Consider the following 19,135-nt stretch of genomic DNA (forward strand, 5'->3'; position numbering starts at 1 on the left):
TCCACACTCCTCCACTATGCACTTACTGAAATACCACAAAAGAAAAAGCAATGTGCTTTTTCAAGAGGAACCGACAGCTCATTTTATCTTACACCTAACTTTTTTGATAACTAGTCCTTATGCACCCTTCTTCGTCTTTGTGGTTCTGACCCAGTGCTAAATGCAACGACTTCTGAATCAGACGCTGGCTGCAATGCAATCCAGCAGTGTCAGGAGGATTGGTTCACTAATTCCTCTAAGCCTCGGTTTCCTCGTGTGCAAATGATGGAGGGCTGGTGGTGGGTACTTACCTATTAGAGTCAAGAAGAGTGTATAAAATAATGTAAGTAACACTTGAGCACAATGCTGTCAAAGTCTTAACTCATTTGCTGTTTTCGTGTTTTGTAATCTCCCTGAAGGCAGAGGACGGTTCCAACACTACTTCCTAAGCACCGACCTAGGTATGGTGCGCCTCATCTTGTCCGCCCTCAGGGAAACATCCCGCGTAGGAAGAGGGATCAACAGCTGACGGGACCCTGCAGCCCACCGAAGGAGGATGCCCGCGGGGCGCTGGGGAGCGCGGGGCGTACGGAGCCGCTCGCGCCCCGCGAAGACTACACATCCCAGGGTGCAGCGCGCCAGCCAGGGACGCAATTTACGGAGGAGGCGCGAGCAGGGATATGGGGGTGCGGGGCTCCACAGCGCAGGCTGGGACTGGAAGTCTCCAGGTGGCGACTTGGAGGGTCGGAGGAGGGTCGCAGCGGCGGATCCCTCCCCCGTCCCGCCTTTCGTCCACGTCTCACTTCTCAGGGCCAATGCGCTCGCCCGGCGCCGGCGCTGGCCCTCTCCAAGGCGGTCTCCATTGGTCCTGAGGCTCAACGCCGAGGCCCTACCCGGAAGTAGCGTTGGGGGAGGCGGTTTCCTAGACTACGACACCGGAAAGCTGGGGGAGGCGCTCCCTGCTGCTGAGGGCGGAGGGCGGTGGCAGCGCTGGCGCTGGGGACCGGCTCGGTGGCTTCAGCAAACAGTTTGGCGCCGGCGGCTGCCCGCCTCACTCCACGTCCCGCCCGCGGCACGGCTTGCAGCCCCCTCGCCACCGGCGTCTGGCGATGTGTCCCACGGACCGGGCATAGCAGCTGCGCGTGCGCGGAACCGCGGGGCCATGAGCGAAGCCGGCGGCGGCCGGGGCTCTGGGTCTCCGGTCCCCCAGCGAGCGCCATGGAGCCTGGTGGCGGCGACGGCCGCGCTCTGCCTGGTGTCGGCCACGTCCGTGGGGACGGCGGTGGCCGCGCCCATGAGTAGGGAGGAGAAACAGAAGCTTGGGTAAGGGTGCTTGGCAGCCTGGGGTGGGTTTCCTGGTGAGGCTGACCACAGGCGAGGTGCCTGTCATTGACACCCGGGCGCGCAGTGGCCTCCCCTGTCGCGAGTGGAACAGCTGCTGCCGCGCGAGGACCTCGGAGGGGTGGACAGGGGTCCGGGAAGATGGGAACCGCTGCCCGCGACGTGACCTCGAGAGGCTGTCGAGGTGTCGCTCGGGCTGTCGGTGACATGTGCGGGCTCCTTGAGTCCAGCCGCGGTGTGTCAACACAGCTGCCATGTCAGTGACCCGTGAGGGGGCTACAGCCCGTGTAGCCGCGTGCGAGAGTCCCGAGGTTCCCTGCCCACAGAGGCGTGGTTAGATTTCTCGCCCAGATGAACTCCCAGCTGGAAAATGTTGCTGATCTCGCATTAGTTAAGGCTTACACCTGTTAGGGAAAAGGGACGTTCATTGGAACTTTACAGATTTTACTATTTCCTTGCAGTGTTTTCCTGACTGCGGTTTTCATAGTAGACTGTTTGATAGTATTAATCAAAAGTCCTAAATAAGTGTACCTACTCACTGTACCCAGAGTCGTTTTATCGGCTTGAAAGTGTCATAAAACTATCAGTTGTATTTTCAGCATTTAATTTAGTCTCAGTAATGCTAATTGGCACGAGATTCCGCATAAGAATAAGAAAAAAGCCGAGAACCAATAGAAAACGGGCAAAAGTATGAACAGTTAAGTCAGAGAAGAGGGACTTCACGTGGTCAATAAACATGAAGTTATTCAACCACATAAATGTAAGAGATGCAGATTAAAACAAGACAGCTACTTTTGCCTAACAGATTAGTAAATACAAAACACAAGGATACTGTTCTGGCTAATTACGACTTGGGGAAAAAACTTAATGGGAGTGTAAATGTGACTTACAGACTGTATCTGTAAATTTACAAAATTAAAAAATTGTGCATACTGTTTGATTCATCAGTCCTACCCCTGGGATTCCGTCTTGGAGAAATAAAAGCACTGAGATTGATGTACATTATAAGAGAACTGTTCCTTGGAGGGAAATGCTTGAATATGTTGCATGTATTATGGAGTAGATTCACGCATTAGGAAGAAGGAGGTGCGTCCTTAGAAGGCTGTTCAGGATGTTTTCCAACACACACACACACTCACATGCCCAAGCAAGTTGTGGAATAATCTATATATAGTACTATACCATACTTTTTTAAAGAAAAATATTGTCTAATAAGATTTGAAAAAATGAAAAGATAATTATTTCGTAGCGTTAGGATGAAAGGGAGGTGGAACCATCAGGTTTTAATTTATGTACTTTATTTAAATGATTGCAAGAATCTATTTTAAATAAAATAGCAACAAAGATCATAATGGAAAAAAAATAAAAGTATTAACTATCAAAACAGAATTACCCAGTAAACTAATTAGTGTCTTACATTTTCTCAGTGAATTTAATGTATCATTGACAACTTTTAATGAATACCCCATTTTGTTAGTACTTTACATGTGTTGTCTCTGTGATACTATTATTTCATGAGGTGAATGGGATTTTCATTTTATTAGTGAAGAAACTGAGATTTAAGGTTAACTTGTTAAGAGTTGTGAAGCTAGTAAGTGGTGGAACCAGTTTTCAAACCATGGTCTGTCTGATCTCAGATCCCATCCATTGGGCACTTTCTTAAAACTTAGATATATGAAGTTGATTATGGACCATAGGTATTTTATTTGACCATTGTTTTTTCTCCTTAAAAAATTATTTGAAGGAGTCATTGGATAACTCATTTTTTATTAGAATTAATTTTCAGTTGGAAAAATCCAACCAAATGGGCTTGAGATTTCAGCTCAAAATTTGAGATCATTTGCAAAAGTGAAATACAGTTATTTAGGCTTCTTAATTTAGATTGTCCTAGAATAAGAGTAGAATAAGACTAGAGCTACAAACCACAAATACATGGTGACTGTCTCCTTTGGAAACTTTCAGAATGTGAACTCTGATTTATTAGATTCACCTGTGTGATTTTTTAAAAAAAGTCCAAATAAGATTTATGATAAAAAGACAATGCCCTACCCTTTTCCCTGCACCCCAAACCAAACAGAAAATAAAAAACTGGGATTGTTATGAATAGTAAGCAGTTGCTTGTAGTTTGTGGATTATTTACCTGATCATAGTCTTATCTTTCATGTAATACATTGTTCTTTAATTTTGTTTCCAAATGTTAGGGCAGCTTTTGCTAATGCTATCTTTTTTGTTTAAAAATGACTATAAAACAATTCAATTACCATAGGTGTTGGCAGGCAATGTAACTTTAAAAATTATCTAAAATGAAAAAGACATGATTTTTAAACTGGAGATATGCTTTTCAATACATTTTTATTCAGTTGTTAAAAGATATAAAATCTTATAGAAACAATTTTTCTGTTTAATATAGCAATTCTTTTGTATTTAGATATTATTTTGTGTTTAAATATGTCTTTCTTAGGACTTGTAAGTCAGAGAGCAGCTAGATATTAAATATGTCCACTTTGAAGTATGTGTTGTGAAATTTGCTGATCATAAGAAAGGATCCTTTAAAATGAAAGGATTGGAAAAATAGTGTGTCTTACTTGTAAGCAATCATAATTTACTTATAATTTTGAAAATTCAGTGCTTGCAAAGTTGGGTTAGCAAGTTAAAGCTTGTCATTTGGAACACTCCCACCTAGGCACTACCATTTCTAGTTATAGCAATTTCTACTTCTTGGTTTTAATCATTTTTAAAAAATATTTTAATTATAGATGGACACAATACCTTTATTGTTTATTTTTTATGTGGTGCTAAGGATCAAACCCAGTGCTAGGCAAGTGCTCTACCACTGAGCCACAACCCAGCCCCCAATATTCTATCATATCTATACAAATTCATAAAGAATGAATGTTTTAACCAAGTGAATAAAATATTTCTAATGATGAGGTGTTGTTTTCCTTCTGTTACTGGGGATCCAGGACCTTGTGTGTGTTAGGCCTGCACTTTACCACTCAGCTTCGTCCTCAGACAGGATCTTGTTAAGTTGCCCAACCTTCCTTGAACTTTGAATCCTCCCTCCTGCCTCAACCTCCTTAGTAGTCAGGGATTATAGGCCTGCACCTGGGTTTACTGATTGGGTGTTTTAAAATTATTATTATTCATTTAAAAAAATGTTTTCAGGGCTTATTCATATCACAAGTTTGAGTGTACCTGATTTTGCTGGTCTTTTAGCCAGGGTCCAGAAATTAGGTCTTTTCTGTCTCCTAGGTTGTTGATTATCAGTATTTCATCATCCACGATTACAATGACAAAAATAACAGTTGCATTATAATAGGAGGCAAAATAAAAATACTATCTATTTCTTTATACTTTTTCAGTTCTTGCTACTAGTAATTGGAATTTGGGGAAGAGTTAATAATAGATTGTTTAGCTATTGTCCTCTGTTAATTTTTGAGAGCTCTGACCTTGTCTGGCCACAACATATACTTTTGTGGTTTTTCTAATAGCATTCAAGCCCCTGAACGTTGAGACACTGATTCCTTTGTCCCAACCTTATAGGTGGTTCTTTTGTTTTTGTTTTCTGTTGTTGTTATTATTATTATTTTGCACTACTGGGAATGAACCCAGAGGTGCCTTACCACTGAGCTACATCCCCAGTGCTTTTTGTTTTGGGACAGAATCTGACTTAGTTGCCCAGAATGGCTTTGAATTTGCAGTCCTCCTGCCTCAGCCTCCCAAGTTGCTGGGATTACAGGCATGTGCCAGTACGTCTGGTTCATAGGTTTTCGTTTAGTAAATCTGAAATCCTTTTTAAATAGTCACCTTGAAGGTCTTGAGTGATGTTAGCTACAGCATATTAATTTTTTTGAGCCTTCGGTTTCTCACTTTACAGGTGAGTACTATTTTTACAGGGTTTTTTGTTTGTTTGTTTGTTTAAAGGGAACAGAGTATATCATAAAATATATCTTTTGGAAATGTGACAAACCATAAATATATTCTTAAACTAGGCATTACTGCTTTTATTCAGTTTATCTAGAAAGACATTGGCTTGATTAAATATTATTTCATATCACTATTCACACACACCCATCCCTCTCTTTTGGTAGGACACATAGGAATAAATAATGAATGGTACCAATAATTATTTCTTTTGGAGCTCTCCAGTAGTATTCCCCTTTCAAGACATATTAAATAATTATGTTAAGAGGTATAGTAATTGGTTTTCATCATCAGATTTCCTTCCCTCTTTCATCAAGATTTCTTCCCTCTGTTTATGGCACACATCATTTGCAGGTGTTTTTTTTTGTTGTTGTTGTTGTTTTTAGGAAAAATTATAAGATGAACTTTTTTTCAATTACCAGGAGTAAAGTTTGGCCCAGCTCTTTGCAGTGAATTTATGAAAATTTATTTACTAACTGGTATATTTCCTGACTCTCTATGTCCCTGTCTAACTAAATATTTCTTTTGCTTTTTGTTGGAATATTTAGGGAAAATTAACTTTTTGTAACATGATAAATATAATGTATTTAACTTTTCTCCATTTCTGTGTTTTTTGAAATTAGGAATCAAGTACTGGAAATGTTTGATCATGCTTATGGTAACTATATGGTAAGTAGAAAGCTTATCTTTTCATTTATATAAGCTGATTATTATATGGGCACCATAACTGGGAATTTTGAAACCCACATTACTAGCATATTTTTTAAAGAAAGTTTTTATTGTGTGCATATGAGCAAATATGTAATAGTGAGTTCCACCTTTATGTTCAATTATAAAGCACCAATTAACAAAATATGGAAAGAAATTTTAAAAAAGATTTTAAAAACATCTGGGCAAGCATAAGCAACAGAATATGGTGGTTTTAAGTGAATGGATAGATTTTCAATTTATTCTTACCAAATAGGTAAGAATAAATTGAAAATCGATCAATCATTAATCTTTGTATTTAAAGTTTCCTTGGAGCTGGGCTCTGTGGAGCAAGCCTGTAATCTCAGTGCCTTGGGAGCCTGAGGTAGGCGGATGAGAGTTCAAAGCCAACCTCAGCAACTTAGCAAGGCCCTAAGCAACTCAGTGAGACCCTGTCTCTAAATAAATATATATTAAAATGGGGGGAGGGTACTTGGGATGTGGCTCAGTGGTTAAGCGCCTTTGGGTTCAATCCCTGGTACCAAAAAATAAATAAATAAATAAAGCTTCCTTGGGCATTTTCAACAATGCTCATTGAGTGTTTTGTATAACTAGATATTAGGGATGAAAACATGAAAAAGAAGTTAGCCGTGACTTTAAGGAAAATTCTTAAGTTAAAAAACTTTTATTACTTTATATAATCTTTGAAGAAAACTATTAAAAGAGACGAATTGTATCACCTAGCTTCCATTCAAATTATATCCTTATGAACTCTGAATTGAATACATTTTGCTCTCTGCTATACTAATCTATACATCTATACTGTTTTAAAACTCCTTTAAAATGAAATATGGTTTCAGTTTTACAAGGTGAAAATTCTTGACATCTATTATACAATCTGTAGGGCAGATTTTAGAGTTTAAAAGAAAGTTTTGCATATAAATTTGTGTAATTTTAAGTGTTCAGTCAAATTATCCCGAGAATTACTTTTCTTTTTTCTTTTTTTGCATAGCTAGGGATCAAACCCAGGGCCTCTGGCATCCTAGGGAAGCAACTTTATCACTGAACTATATCTCTAGCTCAAGAATTACTTTTTATAACCTTGTTTTCACATTTAAAAAATATGTCCTAGGCGTGGTGGTACATGCCTATAGTCCCAGCGGCTTGGGAGGCTGAGGCAGGAAGATCGAGAGGTCAAAGCCAACACAGCATGGGCCTAAGCAATTTAGTGAGACCCTGTCTCCAAAAATAAAAAAGCAGATTGGGGATGTGGCTCAGTGTTTGAGGGCCCCTGTATGGAATCAATCCTTGGTACCAAAAATGAAATAAAAATGTTAGCAGATTTTCTTTTATGATTATAGTCTTTAAAATGTAGTTGGCAAAAGTTTGGCAGGGAGCTAAGTAGAATTTTGTTTTCAATATTTTTCAAGAGGTATATAGTTCTTTGAATCCATTTTTATTATATATCAACCAAATATCTTCATAAAGTAACATCATTATTGTTGATGAACATCTGAGTATATGTACTTTGTTTTTGTCTTTTTAAAACATGTTTTACATTTGATAATCCTTGTTCTTTTTTATATTGCTCATTTAGTAAGAGCACATTTTGACTTCTTAGTATTTTAGAATATGATAGTAATTAAGTTTTTGGATTTACATTGAAAACAAGAGTTTTAAGTTTTAGACTTCAGCCATTCCCTTAATAGTTTTTTGAAAATTATTTATACCTGCTTAATGCAGTTTGGATAAAGCATAGTTTAACAAGTCTAGGCTAATGGTTTTGAGAGGGGCAGGTAGATTCATGTTCTACTCCCCAAATCATAGTCATCTCATAAATGTAGACTTTTGGTTAGAAAGTCGAAAAAAGTATTTAACTAGATAAATTTACTACTTCTTACTAGGAATAGGAGCCTCTCTTTATAAAGCTTGATACCTTTAATATCTTGTGTCTCTTAAACAACAGAAAGTTATACCAATGCATTTTTTTCTCACCATAGAGTATACTTAAATAATGAGTTTGTGACAAAGCAGGTACTGAGGGCAGTCTTCAACGAACTTTTTGGCCCAGTTCCTTTTGTAATCTAACCAGGTTAACTTTTTGCTACAACTACTTATGAGATTTAAGCTAGAGAGATTTCAACTCCAAAGACTGGGAATTTCTGAAAGCAGCCTCTCCCATATTTCCAGTGGGCCATACTCACTGCAATTCATTTTTAAATGTTCAAATATTTTACAATCTGCATGACTCTTGCATTGTCCTCATGTTAGGCCCAATCTGTGAGGTATGTAACCCAAGATTTAGTCTAGAGTTTATCCTTCCCCTTTTCAGGTTCTCAACTGATATGACACAGTTCTAAAATATTAAAGAGAATCCAGGTACCTTTTAATTGTTATTTGAAGTTACTTGAAAAGTTTTTCTAGTTTCTACATTCCGAAACACTGTTAGCTTGTTACCACGCAAAAATGTATTAGTTTTAGGGTTAGATGGTTTTGAGTTCAACTTCTGAGTCTGCTCTTCAATAGTTTAGCCCTAAACCGATCATTTAACCCCTTGGAGCCATGTCTTAGTGATGTAAAATGGAGGTGATTACAAAGTACTATTGTAAACAATAAGATTTTTTGAGAACAGAGACTCTTTTTCTTTATTTTTAATTTTTTATTTTCTGTGCATTGAATGTGGACTATAAGTGCTTATTAATTTTTTTAAAAGTGAATTATTGGTAAAGATAAAATCAAGTAATGTTTATTTTTTGTATTTGAGTATTACACTCCATATTTGCCTTTTCCAAAGAAATAATAACTTTCTTCAAAATATGAGTTTATGGCCAGGCGAGGTGGGGTACACCTGTAACCCTGGTGGCTCAGGACGAAGAGGCAGGAAGATCACACGTTTGAGGCTAGCCTTAGCAACTTATCAAGGAAGCCCTATGCAACTTAGTGAGACCCTGTCTCAAAATAAAAAATATAAAGGACTGGGGAGGTGATGTGGCTCAGTGGTATAGCACCCCTAGGTTAAATATCCAGTATCAAATCAAAAAATAAAAATACAAATTTATGAGGTTGGGGATGTGGCTTAGTGATGGAGCACTTGCCTGGCATACTTGAAGCCCTGGGTTCTATCCCCAGTAACTAACATACACACATACTCTCTCCCTCTCTCTCTCCCCCTCTCTCCCTCCCTCCCTCCCCCCTCTCTCCCCCCTCCCCCCTCTCTCCCCCCTCCCCCCTCTCTCCCCCCCTCTCTCCCCCCTCCCCCCACTCTCCCCCCTCCCCCCACTCTCCCCCCCTCCCCCTCTTCATCTCCTCTCCCAGCCCCCCTCCCTCTCTCCCGGGTTCCATCCTCATTACCCCCCCCACACACACACACACATACACACACTCATGTTTATGGTGAATTTGGGGTTCTTAAATCTCCTTACTTTGTAATTGTCAGTTGCTTACTCTGCTAAAATGTAAAATATCTGGTGCATGGTGAGCTTTTAATAAATGTTGATAGCTTTTCCTCATTTCATAGTTTTCCTTATATTCTCTGGCCTAGTCTGTAGTTAACAGTTCCTTTAGCCTTCTTAGTTCCCAGGAAAACAATGGTATTTTCCAAAGACAGGCAACATAATGTAATTAAGAGCAAAAGCTCTGGACTTGGAACAGGATACCCTTAGGTGGCTCTGCCACCTACCAGCTGGGTTACAATGGGAAAGTTACCTAATCTCCCAGAGCCTGTTTCCTCATCTCTGTGAAATAGAGACAATGGTTTGCAAGCCTTATAGTGATAGGAAGTGCTATGCAAGAATTGACTACTACTCCTCACAACTGCTACTGATAATAGCTCTATGTAAGAATTTACTACCTATTCTACTAACAACTACTAATAATAACTACTATTATTATTATGTATCCTCTGCCTGAGATTGATATTGCCCTCTAAAATTCATTTAAGCTTTAATTCTGAGCTTTTTCTTCAGATTGTACAGAGAAGTTCCTTAAAACACATACATTCTTTCCTGTTCTGGGCATGTGCCCTTTGAGTTTACTTTTTATTTCTGGTCATGAAATAAAAGATTTTCTTCAGTTTATTTCTTAATAAAAATGTCCTGCCCGCTTTTGGTAGATTATTATATCTCTGCTATCCCTGGAGTTACATTCAGGAATTTTCTGATCTCTTCAATTATTGGCATAATCATTAATATTGTAATGATTGACAGATCTCTAACCCTAATCAGAATTCAGTTTATCCACAGTGAGTTGCACAGATGGCTTTCTCTTTTCCCAAAATAACATGAAATTTGACATTTATTTTGGCAAATCTTGTGTAACCTTACTTAACCCCAGACCATAGTCACTTTAGGGCTCCTAGTAGCATATTTTTGAATCTTTATGCTAAATTCAGTTCACAGATTAATGTAGATGACAAAATGACATGTATTTGGAACACACAAATGTAGAACCTTTTTGGATCTTAACTCTAACATGGTATTTATTTCCCAGTGTTTTTCCTGACTACTATAGAAACTCTCTTAAGCAATAATTGCACTTGGTAGAGCACTAAGTATTACAAGTAGACTTGGAATGAATTGGTAAGCAGAGTGTCCATTAACTAGTAAAATCATAGCTAATGCTATAACCACTTTTAAGTTTGATTTCGTAAAAGAAATAGTTAATTAATGTTTATTGTTGAACCCGAGAAACTGTTTTTACGTATACAGTTAACTTAATGCCAGTTAACTTAATGCCAGTTCTGTGGCATTAAGTTCATTCACATTGTTGAACATTCATCTGGAATTTTTTTCATCTTCTCCATCTGAGACTGTACCTGATGTTTCTTTTTAATAGTTTGTTCATTAAAAAGAATAATCTGGCCAGGCATGGTGGTACACACTTATAATCTCAGTAACTCAGGAGGCTGAGGCAAGAAGATAGCAAGTTTGAGACCAGCTTCATCAATTTAGTGAGGCCCTAAGCAACTTAGCAAGACCCTGACTCAAAATGAAAAATAAAAAGGACTGGTGACATTGTTCAGTGATTAAATGTACCTGGATTCAATCCACAGTGCAAATAAAAAAAAAATCTACAAACAAAGTATTTTAGAGGATATAAATTTATATTTATCTCTTTGTATAAACCATTGGGGGATTATCATGTATTAGTCATTGTTCCTTGACCTCTACTTTTGTAGCATCCTAAAACCTCACCAAACCTATATGCTATCATATTAACTCATAATGTTTTTTAATTATATTCTGGTACCCCAAATAGAGTTTTAATTCAGGAGAACTAGATCTTTCTGTAATTTAGGTATGATTTATGAGGAGTAAAGTTCCAATTTTAAGTGCACAATTCTTAGTTTGACATTTGTATGTAATTATTTAATTACCACCATAATCATGATATAAAACATTTCTAACATCCCCCCAAATTTTCTTTGTGCTCCTCTGCAGTAAATTCCTTTCCCTTACTTCGGACCCTTCCAAATATTGCTTCATTTTTTTTGTCACAGTAGTTTTCCATTTTCTAGGATTTCACGTTGTCATATAGTATGTAGTCTTTTGATTCAGGTTTCTTCATTTAGCATGATGCTTTTGAGATTTACTGATATTGGTGAGACATCATAGTGTATTTGTTGCTCAGTAATGTTCAGTTGGTTTTGATAGAACACTATTTGTTGATGAGTATTTAACTTGTTTCTGATATTATTATAAAACTGTTATGAACTCGTGAGTGCAAGTTTTTGTGTGGACATATGTTTTCATATATTTTCCACCTAGGAGTAGAACTACTAGATCATATGTAAGTTTAACTTTATAAGAAACTTCCAAACTTTTCTGAAGTAGCTGCAATATTTTGTGTTTGCAACTGGCAGTGTGTGAGTTTGTTACTAAATGTCCTCTAAAAAACTTGGTATTTTTAGTCTTTTTAATTTTACCATTCTAGTGGATGTGTAATGCTATTTCATTATGACTTTAATTTGATTTTTCCTGGTGTATAATATGTTGAAAATCTTCCCATGTGCCTATTTGCTATTCATATATCTTTTCTAAAATATTTTTCCTAGTTGTAGATGGACACAATACCTTTATTTTATTTATTTTTTTTTATGTGATGCTGAGGATTGAACTCAGCGCCTTTTTTTTTTTTTTTTTTTAAGAGAAGAGAAAGAGAGAGAGAGAGAATTTTCAATATTTATTTTTTAGTTCTCGGCAGACACAACATCTTTGTTGGTATGTGGTGCTGAGGATCGAACCGGGCCGCACGCATGCCAGGCAAGCGCGCTACCGCTTGAGCCACATCCCCAGCCCTGAGCCCAGCGCCTTAAGCATACTAAGCAAGCTCTCTACTACTGAGCTACAATCCCAGCCTCTGTATCTTTTTTGATAAAGCGTCTGTTCACATCTTTTTTTTTCCATTTCAAAATCAGGTCATTTGTTCTGTTATTACTAAGTTGTAAAGATTATCTATCAAGTCCAATTTATCAATTTCTCTTTTATAATTCATGCCTTTAATATCTTACCTAAAAAAATTTGTCTAGCCCAAGATCACAAAGTTTTTCTTTTCTTCTTATAGATGTTTTATAATTTTAACTTGTTCATCTAGATTTATATCCATTTTGAGTTAATTTTTTGTATATGGTATGAGGTAAAGGTGGATTTACATTTTTTTTCCTATGAGCCTATCCAATTATTCTATCACCATTTGTTAAAATTAATATTCTTTCCCCACTAAATTACCATGATACATGTGTGTGTGTGGGGGGTAAACAATCCATAGACCATTTGTATGCACATGTGGGTCTCTTTGTAGACTCTGTATCTTGTTCTAGTGATCTAAATAACCTTATACCAATATCTCATTGTCTTGATTATTATAGCTTCATGTTGAGTTCTAAACTCAAGCAGTGTTGATCTGTCAGTTTTATTATTTATTTTCAGTATGGTTTTGGCTATTTTAGATCCTTTACATTTTCACGTAAATTTTAGAATCGCATTGTCAATTTCTATTTTAAAAAGTCCTTTGAGCTTTCTTGTACAGTTTAAATCTGAGAATCAATTTAAAGAGATTGGTTTCTTAACAACATTGTCTTTTTTTTTTTTTTTTAAAGAGAGAGTGAGAGAGGAGAGAGAGTGTGAGAGAGAGAGAGAATTTTTAATATTTATTTTTTAGTTCTCGGCGGACACAACATCTTTGTTGGTATGTGGTGCTGAGGATCGAACCCGGGCCGCACGCATGCCAGGCGAGCGCGCTACTGCTTGAGCCACATCCCCAGCCCCCACAACATTGTCTTTTAATCCATTAATATAATGTTTCTGTCTCATTATTTAGGCCTTATTTAATGTCCAAGCCTCATTTTGTAGTTTTAAATGTGCAGGTCTTTGTGCAGCTTTTGCTAAATTTATCCAAAATATTTTGTATTTTGATGCTATTGTAAATGATAGTTTTCTAATTTTAATTCCCTTATTCCCATTAATATTACACAGAAATAGAGTAACTTTTGTCTTCTGACAGACTGAGCTTGTTGTTTCTAGTAGCCCTTTGGTAATTCCTTAGGATCTTCCATGTGGTCAGTCATGCCATCTGCTACGGCAGTGGCTTGGACCTCCAGTAGCATATTGAAGAGAAATGGTGAGATCCTTGCCTAATTCATAATTTTAGGGTAAAAGTCTTTCACTATTGAGTACAAGTTTAGATGTTGGGTTTTTTTGTTGTTGTTGTTGATGCCCTTTATCAACTTAAATTCCCCTCTATTCCTGGAATGAGAAATTTGATCATGAATTTTGCCAGATGCTTTTTCTGCATCTATTGTTATAATTTTTTTTTAAAACCCTCTTTGCACGGGTTCTAGTTGTAGATGGACATAATATCTTTATTTTATTTATTTTTATGTAGTGCTGAGGATAAACCCAGTGTCCCATACATGTGAGGCATGTGTTCTACCACTGAGCTACAGTTCCAGCCCTTGTTATAATATTTTATTCAAAAAATCTGCTAGTAGCAAGACTTTATTTCATTATTTATTATTTTTTTCATATAACAATATTATATCAGTTTGATTTATTTTATTGGCCAAAACCAAATTGATTTTAATAAAGAATTTGGAGACTTTTGTTTTCATCTAAATTTGAATACAAACTTGAAATATAATTACATCTGTAGTATTAATTTAAAATCATATGAGACAACTCCAGTTTTTTTACTTATTTCTTCTCAGTAGAGAAACATTTCATGAAATAGGATACCTTAAAGGACAACAAATATTCAGTGTAGGAAGTTAGTCAAATACTTTAGATAAGTGAATTTCTAAACACCTGAAAAAAATTGATAAATGAATATAAGTGATAAATAGAAAAGGAGTGGAATTGCAAAGACAATTGGTAGATTGTGCAGGTACAGTAGCTAGCATATTCTATTAGTATGTTTGTTAGTTTTTATTTATTTCTGTTGTGTTTTTATTTTAAGAAGGAGTATCTTAGCTGCCTTAGGGAGGAAGGATATTTAACAATGAGGATCTGGAATAAAACATTAAAAAGTGTATGTAACTATTGAAAATAAGCATAACTGGTATTTCCAACAATTTTTATAATTAATGATTTTTTAAATTATTGGTTTTAGTAGTATAAAACCTTTTCTCTTAACTAATTTTAGAATTTATTTTACTAAAAAGTAAATTTTTGATGTTTCTTTGATTGTTTTAGATCAGTTTGTCACCTCAAGACCCTATTAAATTTAAGTCTGATGTGGACAGTCTACTGTTTCTTTATAATTTACTTTTTACCCTTTTGCTTTAGCTAGGCACATACACTTAATTTGTATAGGACTTTTTTATCACTCGTATTTTATTTCTGAGTGGTAGTTATTAAATGTCTTCGTGGCTCTCAGTCATGCCTGGAAGCACACTGTGAAGAGGAGATACTACTGTACTTGGGACAGCCAGGATGTTTGAAGTCTCTGTTTATTTGCCACGTATGCATTACTCTCTGGAGCCCTCTCTAGTTTGCTTTGTGGTTAACCCAAAGAAAAGGGTGTGGTCTTACTTTTATCCTTAATCTTGAAACAAAAGGACATAAAATATTTTCATACGTGGCTCAAAACTCCTTTATGCGATTGTTATGCTTTCCTTGCTAGTTACATTTTTATTATTAGGTAAGTTCAGGGTTTGGATTTTCATATTTTATTTGGAGTTTGTATTTTATTTCAGACAGAGGTATTTGTGTCTGTTTTATAAAACCTTAAAAATAGTGTGAAGTTTTCTAAGCAGGGGTTTAAAATAGAAAGGAAATTTTAACAACCAAATTAACATTTAATGAGCTTTTTACAGAATGACTTTTGAAATACATCAGCAACTTTTAAAATTTTGGTTTTCCTGACTTCTGTTACTTATATGTTAAATATTAAACTATAAAGCAGTGAAATATGTCCATTCTGGGAAATCAGTTCTATTGGAATTGACACCTGAAAAAGTAATTAGGAATTTGACATGTAAAAAACACATGTAAAAGTAATTAGGTATTTATGATGAAAAAATTACTGAGTACTGTATTGAATTCAGAATTTGGTAGCTGTATGTGGATTCTAATTATATCAAAACATCTGTTGCCTGGAATCCTTTCCTCAGGGAATGAATCATAGAGCACTCAATTTTTATGAATACTTGAAGAGGTTTTAGGTTTCGATGCTTTTTCTTTTTCGTATTCTTCAGCTAGTTTTAAAAGTTTTGAGTGTTTTGTTTGGTTGGTTAATTTTGTTTTTTTGTCTTTGCCTTTCTATTGACTGTATGTGTAATGTTCCTGGTCTCTATTTTTCTTTTACTTAATGTACTATGAGTTTAGAATCTAGATAATTCAGTTGAGTGAGAGGCAGTAGGAGAAAGTTGGACATGTAGTTGGAACCATTCTTGCTGAAATTTAAGAATGAAAACTCATGGGCATTCACGTAATAAAAACAAGTTACGTACAGTGTACAAAAGATTGGACTGCTCTTAGAAACTTTGCCACAGCAGTACCCAGTGAATATATGAAGGGTGTGGAGATGTATCTTCCAATTTCTGAAGGAAAGCTGCCTCAAGCATCCATTCAGATTGTTGTCCCAGGAAAACCAGAACAATATTTAAAATAAGCTAATATAAATAAACTACCTGAGGACACTGGGCAACTAGGAGAAGTCAAAACTAAAACTTCAAGAATGGAGAGTCCATAGAAAAATGGTGTAATTGACTCCCCTCATGTAGAAGGGCTCTAACACTAGCAATATTGGGAATTGAGATTCCACACTAAAATGCAAATGTAATAAGCCTCGAAAAATCTTTGTCAAAACATTAAAAAGTCTGTTTCTGATGGTTATAAATTTAGAGAGAAATGGAAAAAATAGCAAAATGATATTTGGTATACCACAATTAAAAATATTTAAAAATATTGAAAAATAAGTTGTTTTTCTTTGTAAAACACTCATTAAAAGCAGTTTGAACAACGCTTCCTTGCCTGTGGCTTCTCACTGTATCACTTAGGATAGGAGCAAGCATCTTTTCTATGCTTGATGAATTTTCACACTGCTTTTAAGTTTGGATCCACTTCTGACATTTTATCCTTTGCTCTTTTAGTGTCAAGAAATGTTCCTGGACTTCCTTCAATAAGAAGGCTTTTGCAGGCCTCACTTCCTCTGTGATGTCTTCATCCTTTCCCAACCACTTTCTTAAGTTATGTTGGTAACTTGGCTTTCACTAAGTTTCTCTGGCTGCATATGTTTCTTGAATGGTGCAGTGTTAACATTTCCAGGGTCAGCCATTTTTTCTCTAAACCCATTTAGGTTCAATTCGAATTTCACTTCCAACCTTCCATTTTTCTTTTTCTTTCCTGAGCTTTCATCTTTGTTGACTAATTCTCTTTTATTATCCAGTCTGTAAACTGTCACATAGGATGATTATCACTGAATGACAAGAAGTCAGCATACCACATCCTTGCTTTCTATGTGTGAACTTAAGGACTTGGACATGAATATACAGAGTGATCAGTTACTGACTGACATTGAAGGAAGTAATACAGTTGACTGCCAATCAGGATAAACATCTGTTATTTATGTAGTGATTTGTGGGCTAAAGAACTAGCATCAAAATTTGTATTTTATGCAGTTACTAACTGACATTTGAACCATGTTCTTGGATGTTTAAGTTGTAGTGGTAGAAAATTATGCAAAGTGAGACCATGTGAAGAGTAGACTGCCTATGATAACATAGCTGACAAAAGTGCTATATTAAGTGGGGAAAAGTAAGAGTATGGTAATCCTATTATTTTCTTGGCAGGAAGTTAATAATTGTTTTCTAAAATTGAAACATGAAGTTAACACAATGTTTCTAACCTCTAAATGCTTCTGATATTGTATTAATCTTAGGGAAAATCTTTTATGACTCTCCCTTGGTGAAGAAAATATAAAGTTTAGCAGGTGTTTCTTGTTTCTTTCCTTTTCTATTAATTCTGTGACTAGAAGGTAGGAAATATTTCAGTCCAGTTTCATAGAAGCAGCTAGCCAACTTAGAGAGCCTGGTCCTGGCTATGGCCACATGTGCAGGGCCAGCAGCATCAACTCTGGTGCCCTTTAGGCATTACTGTGATTCCCACTAAAGCCTCTTTATTCCTAGTGCTTATGTTGTAGTCATGCAGCTTTATCTTCTATAATCCACTATTTACTTTTGGTACTTGAAAATTTCTTTATTTTCAAGCTCAGCTTGTGTTTATAGTAGGTAGGAAAAAAGATTTTTGCACGTACTTTATCAGCATCTAAACTGAAAATGAAATGTCATGTCATTCTTTTAAAAAAAGAAAATCTCAGGGCTGGGGATGTGGCTCAAGTGGTAGCGCGCTCGCCTGGCATGCATGCGGCCCCGGTTCGATTCTCAGCACCACATACAAACAAAGATGTTGTGTCTGCCCCAAACTAAAAAATAAATATTAAAATTTATTCATATTTTCTCTCTCTCTCTCTCTCTAAAAAAAAAAAATCTCAGTAATCCAAACTATAAAGTACCTGTTAATAATATTAGAAATATATGTATGCATAATTATAATGCTCTAATTAAAATATGTGAGAAGCTAGGCACGGTGGCTCATGCCTGTAATCCCAGCAGCTCGGGAGGCTGAGACAGGAGGATTAAGAGTTCAAATCCATCCTCAGCAAAAGCAAGGCATTAAGCAACTCAGTGAGACCCTGTCTCCTAATAAAATACAAAATTGGCTGGGGATATGGCTCAGTTGTTGAGTGCCCCTGAGTTCAATCCCTGGTACCAAAAAAAAAAAAAAAAAAAAAAGTCAGAACTGAATATGCTCTTAATAAAAAATATGTGAGAACTGAATTCATAAAATTGTGAATAAATATGGTAATATATTCCTAGATAGGAAGAATCAGTAAAGACATCAGTTCTCCCAGATTAGGTTCTTCTGATTAAAACTTTAGCATATGAAGGAAATTTTAAAATTATCTAGAATCAATGTGAGAAAGTATGGTGCAAAGATAGAATAATTAAGATAATGGTTTTGGGATAGGCAAATATGTCCACAGAACAGAATAGAGACTACAAAAATGTGTGTTTGCGGGCAGTGAATCTCTGTACATTTTAATAATTTATTGCAGCAGAAAAATCATTGTGGGAACTAATTTTTTTTTTTAAAGTGGCATTTATAAAATTGGCTGTTGGGGGTGCTAATGCTGTTAAATTCCCTATTTCACATTATAAACACAAAGTAGATTCTAGGTAGATATTTAAATGTAAGAAAAAAATATATTCAATTGTAAGAGTACTATTTTCAGAGGCCTAGGGTTGTCTTATAAAGTATGCCTGAAAAGGAAGAGACTGTATATTTAAAGCTTAATGTGAAAACACCATAAAAAAAATCAAAAGACAGGAGAAAAATATTTACATATAACAAACATAATGTCTCTTTTGCACCCCCCCCATAACCCAGAAAAATGGAAAAAAGGTATAAACAAACATTTCAAAAAGGTAGTAGCAATGACTAATAAAAACAAAAAGATGCTTATCCTTATTAAAACTGAAATTTGAGATTACAGTTTTTTAATCCAGATTGGCAAAATATAAAGCATTGATTATCTCCTATGTTAGAATATAATAAATTGTAAATTGATGCCATTGGTTAGATAATATCAAAAATTAATTATGACTATTAGAAAAGGGAATACTAAAAAATTAATATGCCCTTGACTC

The 19,135-nt window shown here is 36.2% G+C and overlaps 1 protein-coding gene across 4 annotated transcripts in view; it reads left to right on the plus strand.

Moving 5' to 3' along the window:
* Positions 1–921: 921 nt before the first annotated feature.
* Positions 922–19,135, plus strand: part of Edem3 (ER degradation enhancing alpha-mannosidase like protein 3) — a 73,091-nt gene continuing 54,877 nt past the window's right edge. For all 4 annotated transcript variants that reach the window (XM_026392839.1, XM_026392841.1, XM_026392840.2 and 1 more), the window contains exons 1-2: positions 922–1,302; positions 5,868–5,913. In XM_026392839.1, coding sequence (XP_026248624.1) covers positions 1,142–1,302; positions 5,868–5,913 — 207 coding nt within the window. In that variant the 5' untranslated portion in view covers positions 922–1,141. The remainder of the gene's footprint in view (positions 1,303–5,867; positions 5,914–19,135) is intronic.

Source organism: Urocitellus parryii, chromosome 9, assembly GCF_045843805.1.
Source record: "Urocitellus parryii isolate mUroPar1 chromosome 9, mUroPar1.hap1, whole genome shotgun sequence".
NCBI lineage: Eukaryota > Metazoa > Chordata > Mammalia > Rodentia > Sciuridae > Urocitellus > Urocitellus parryii.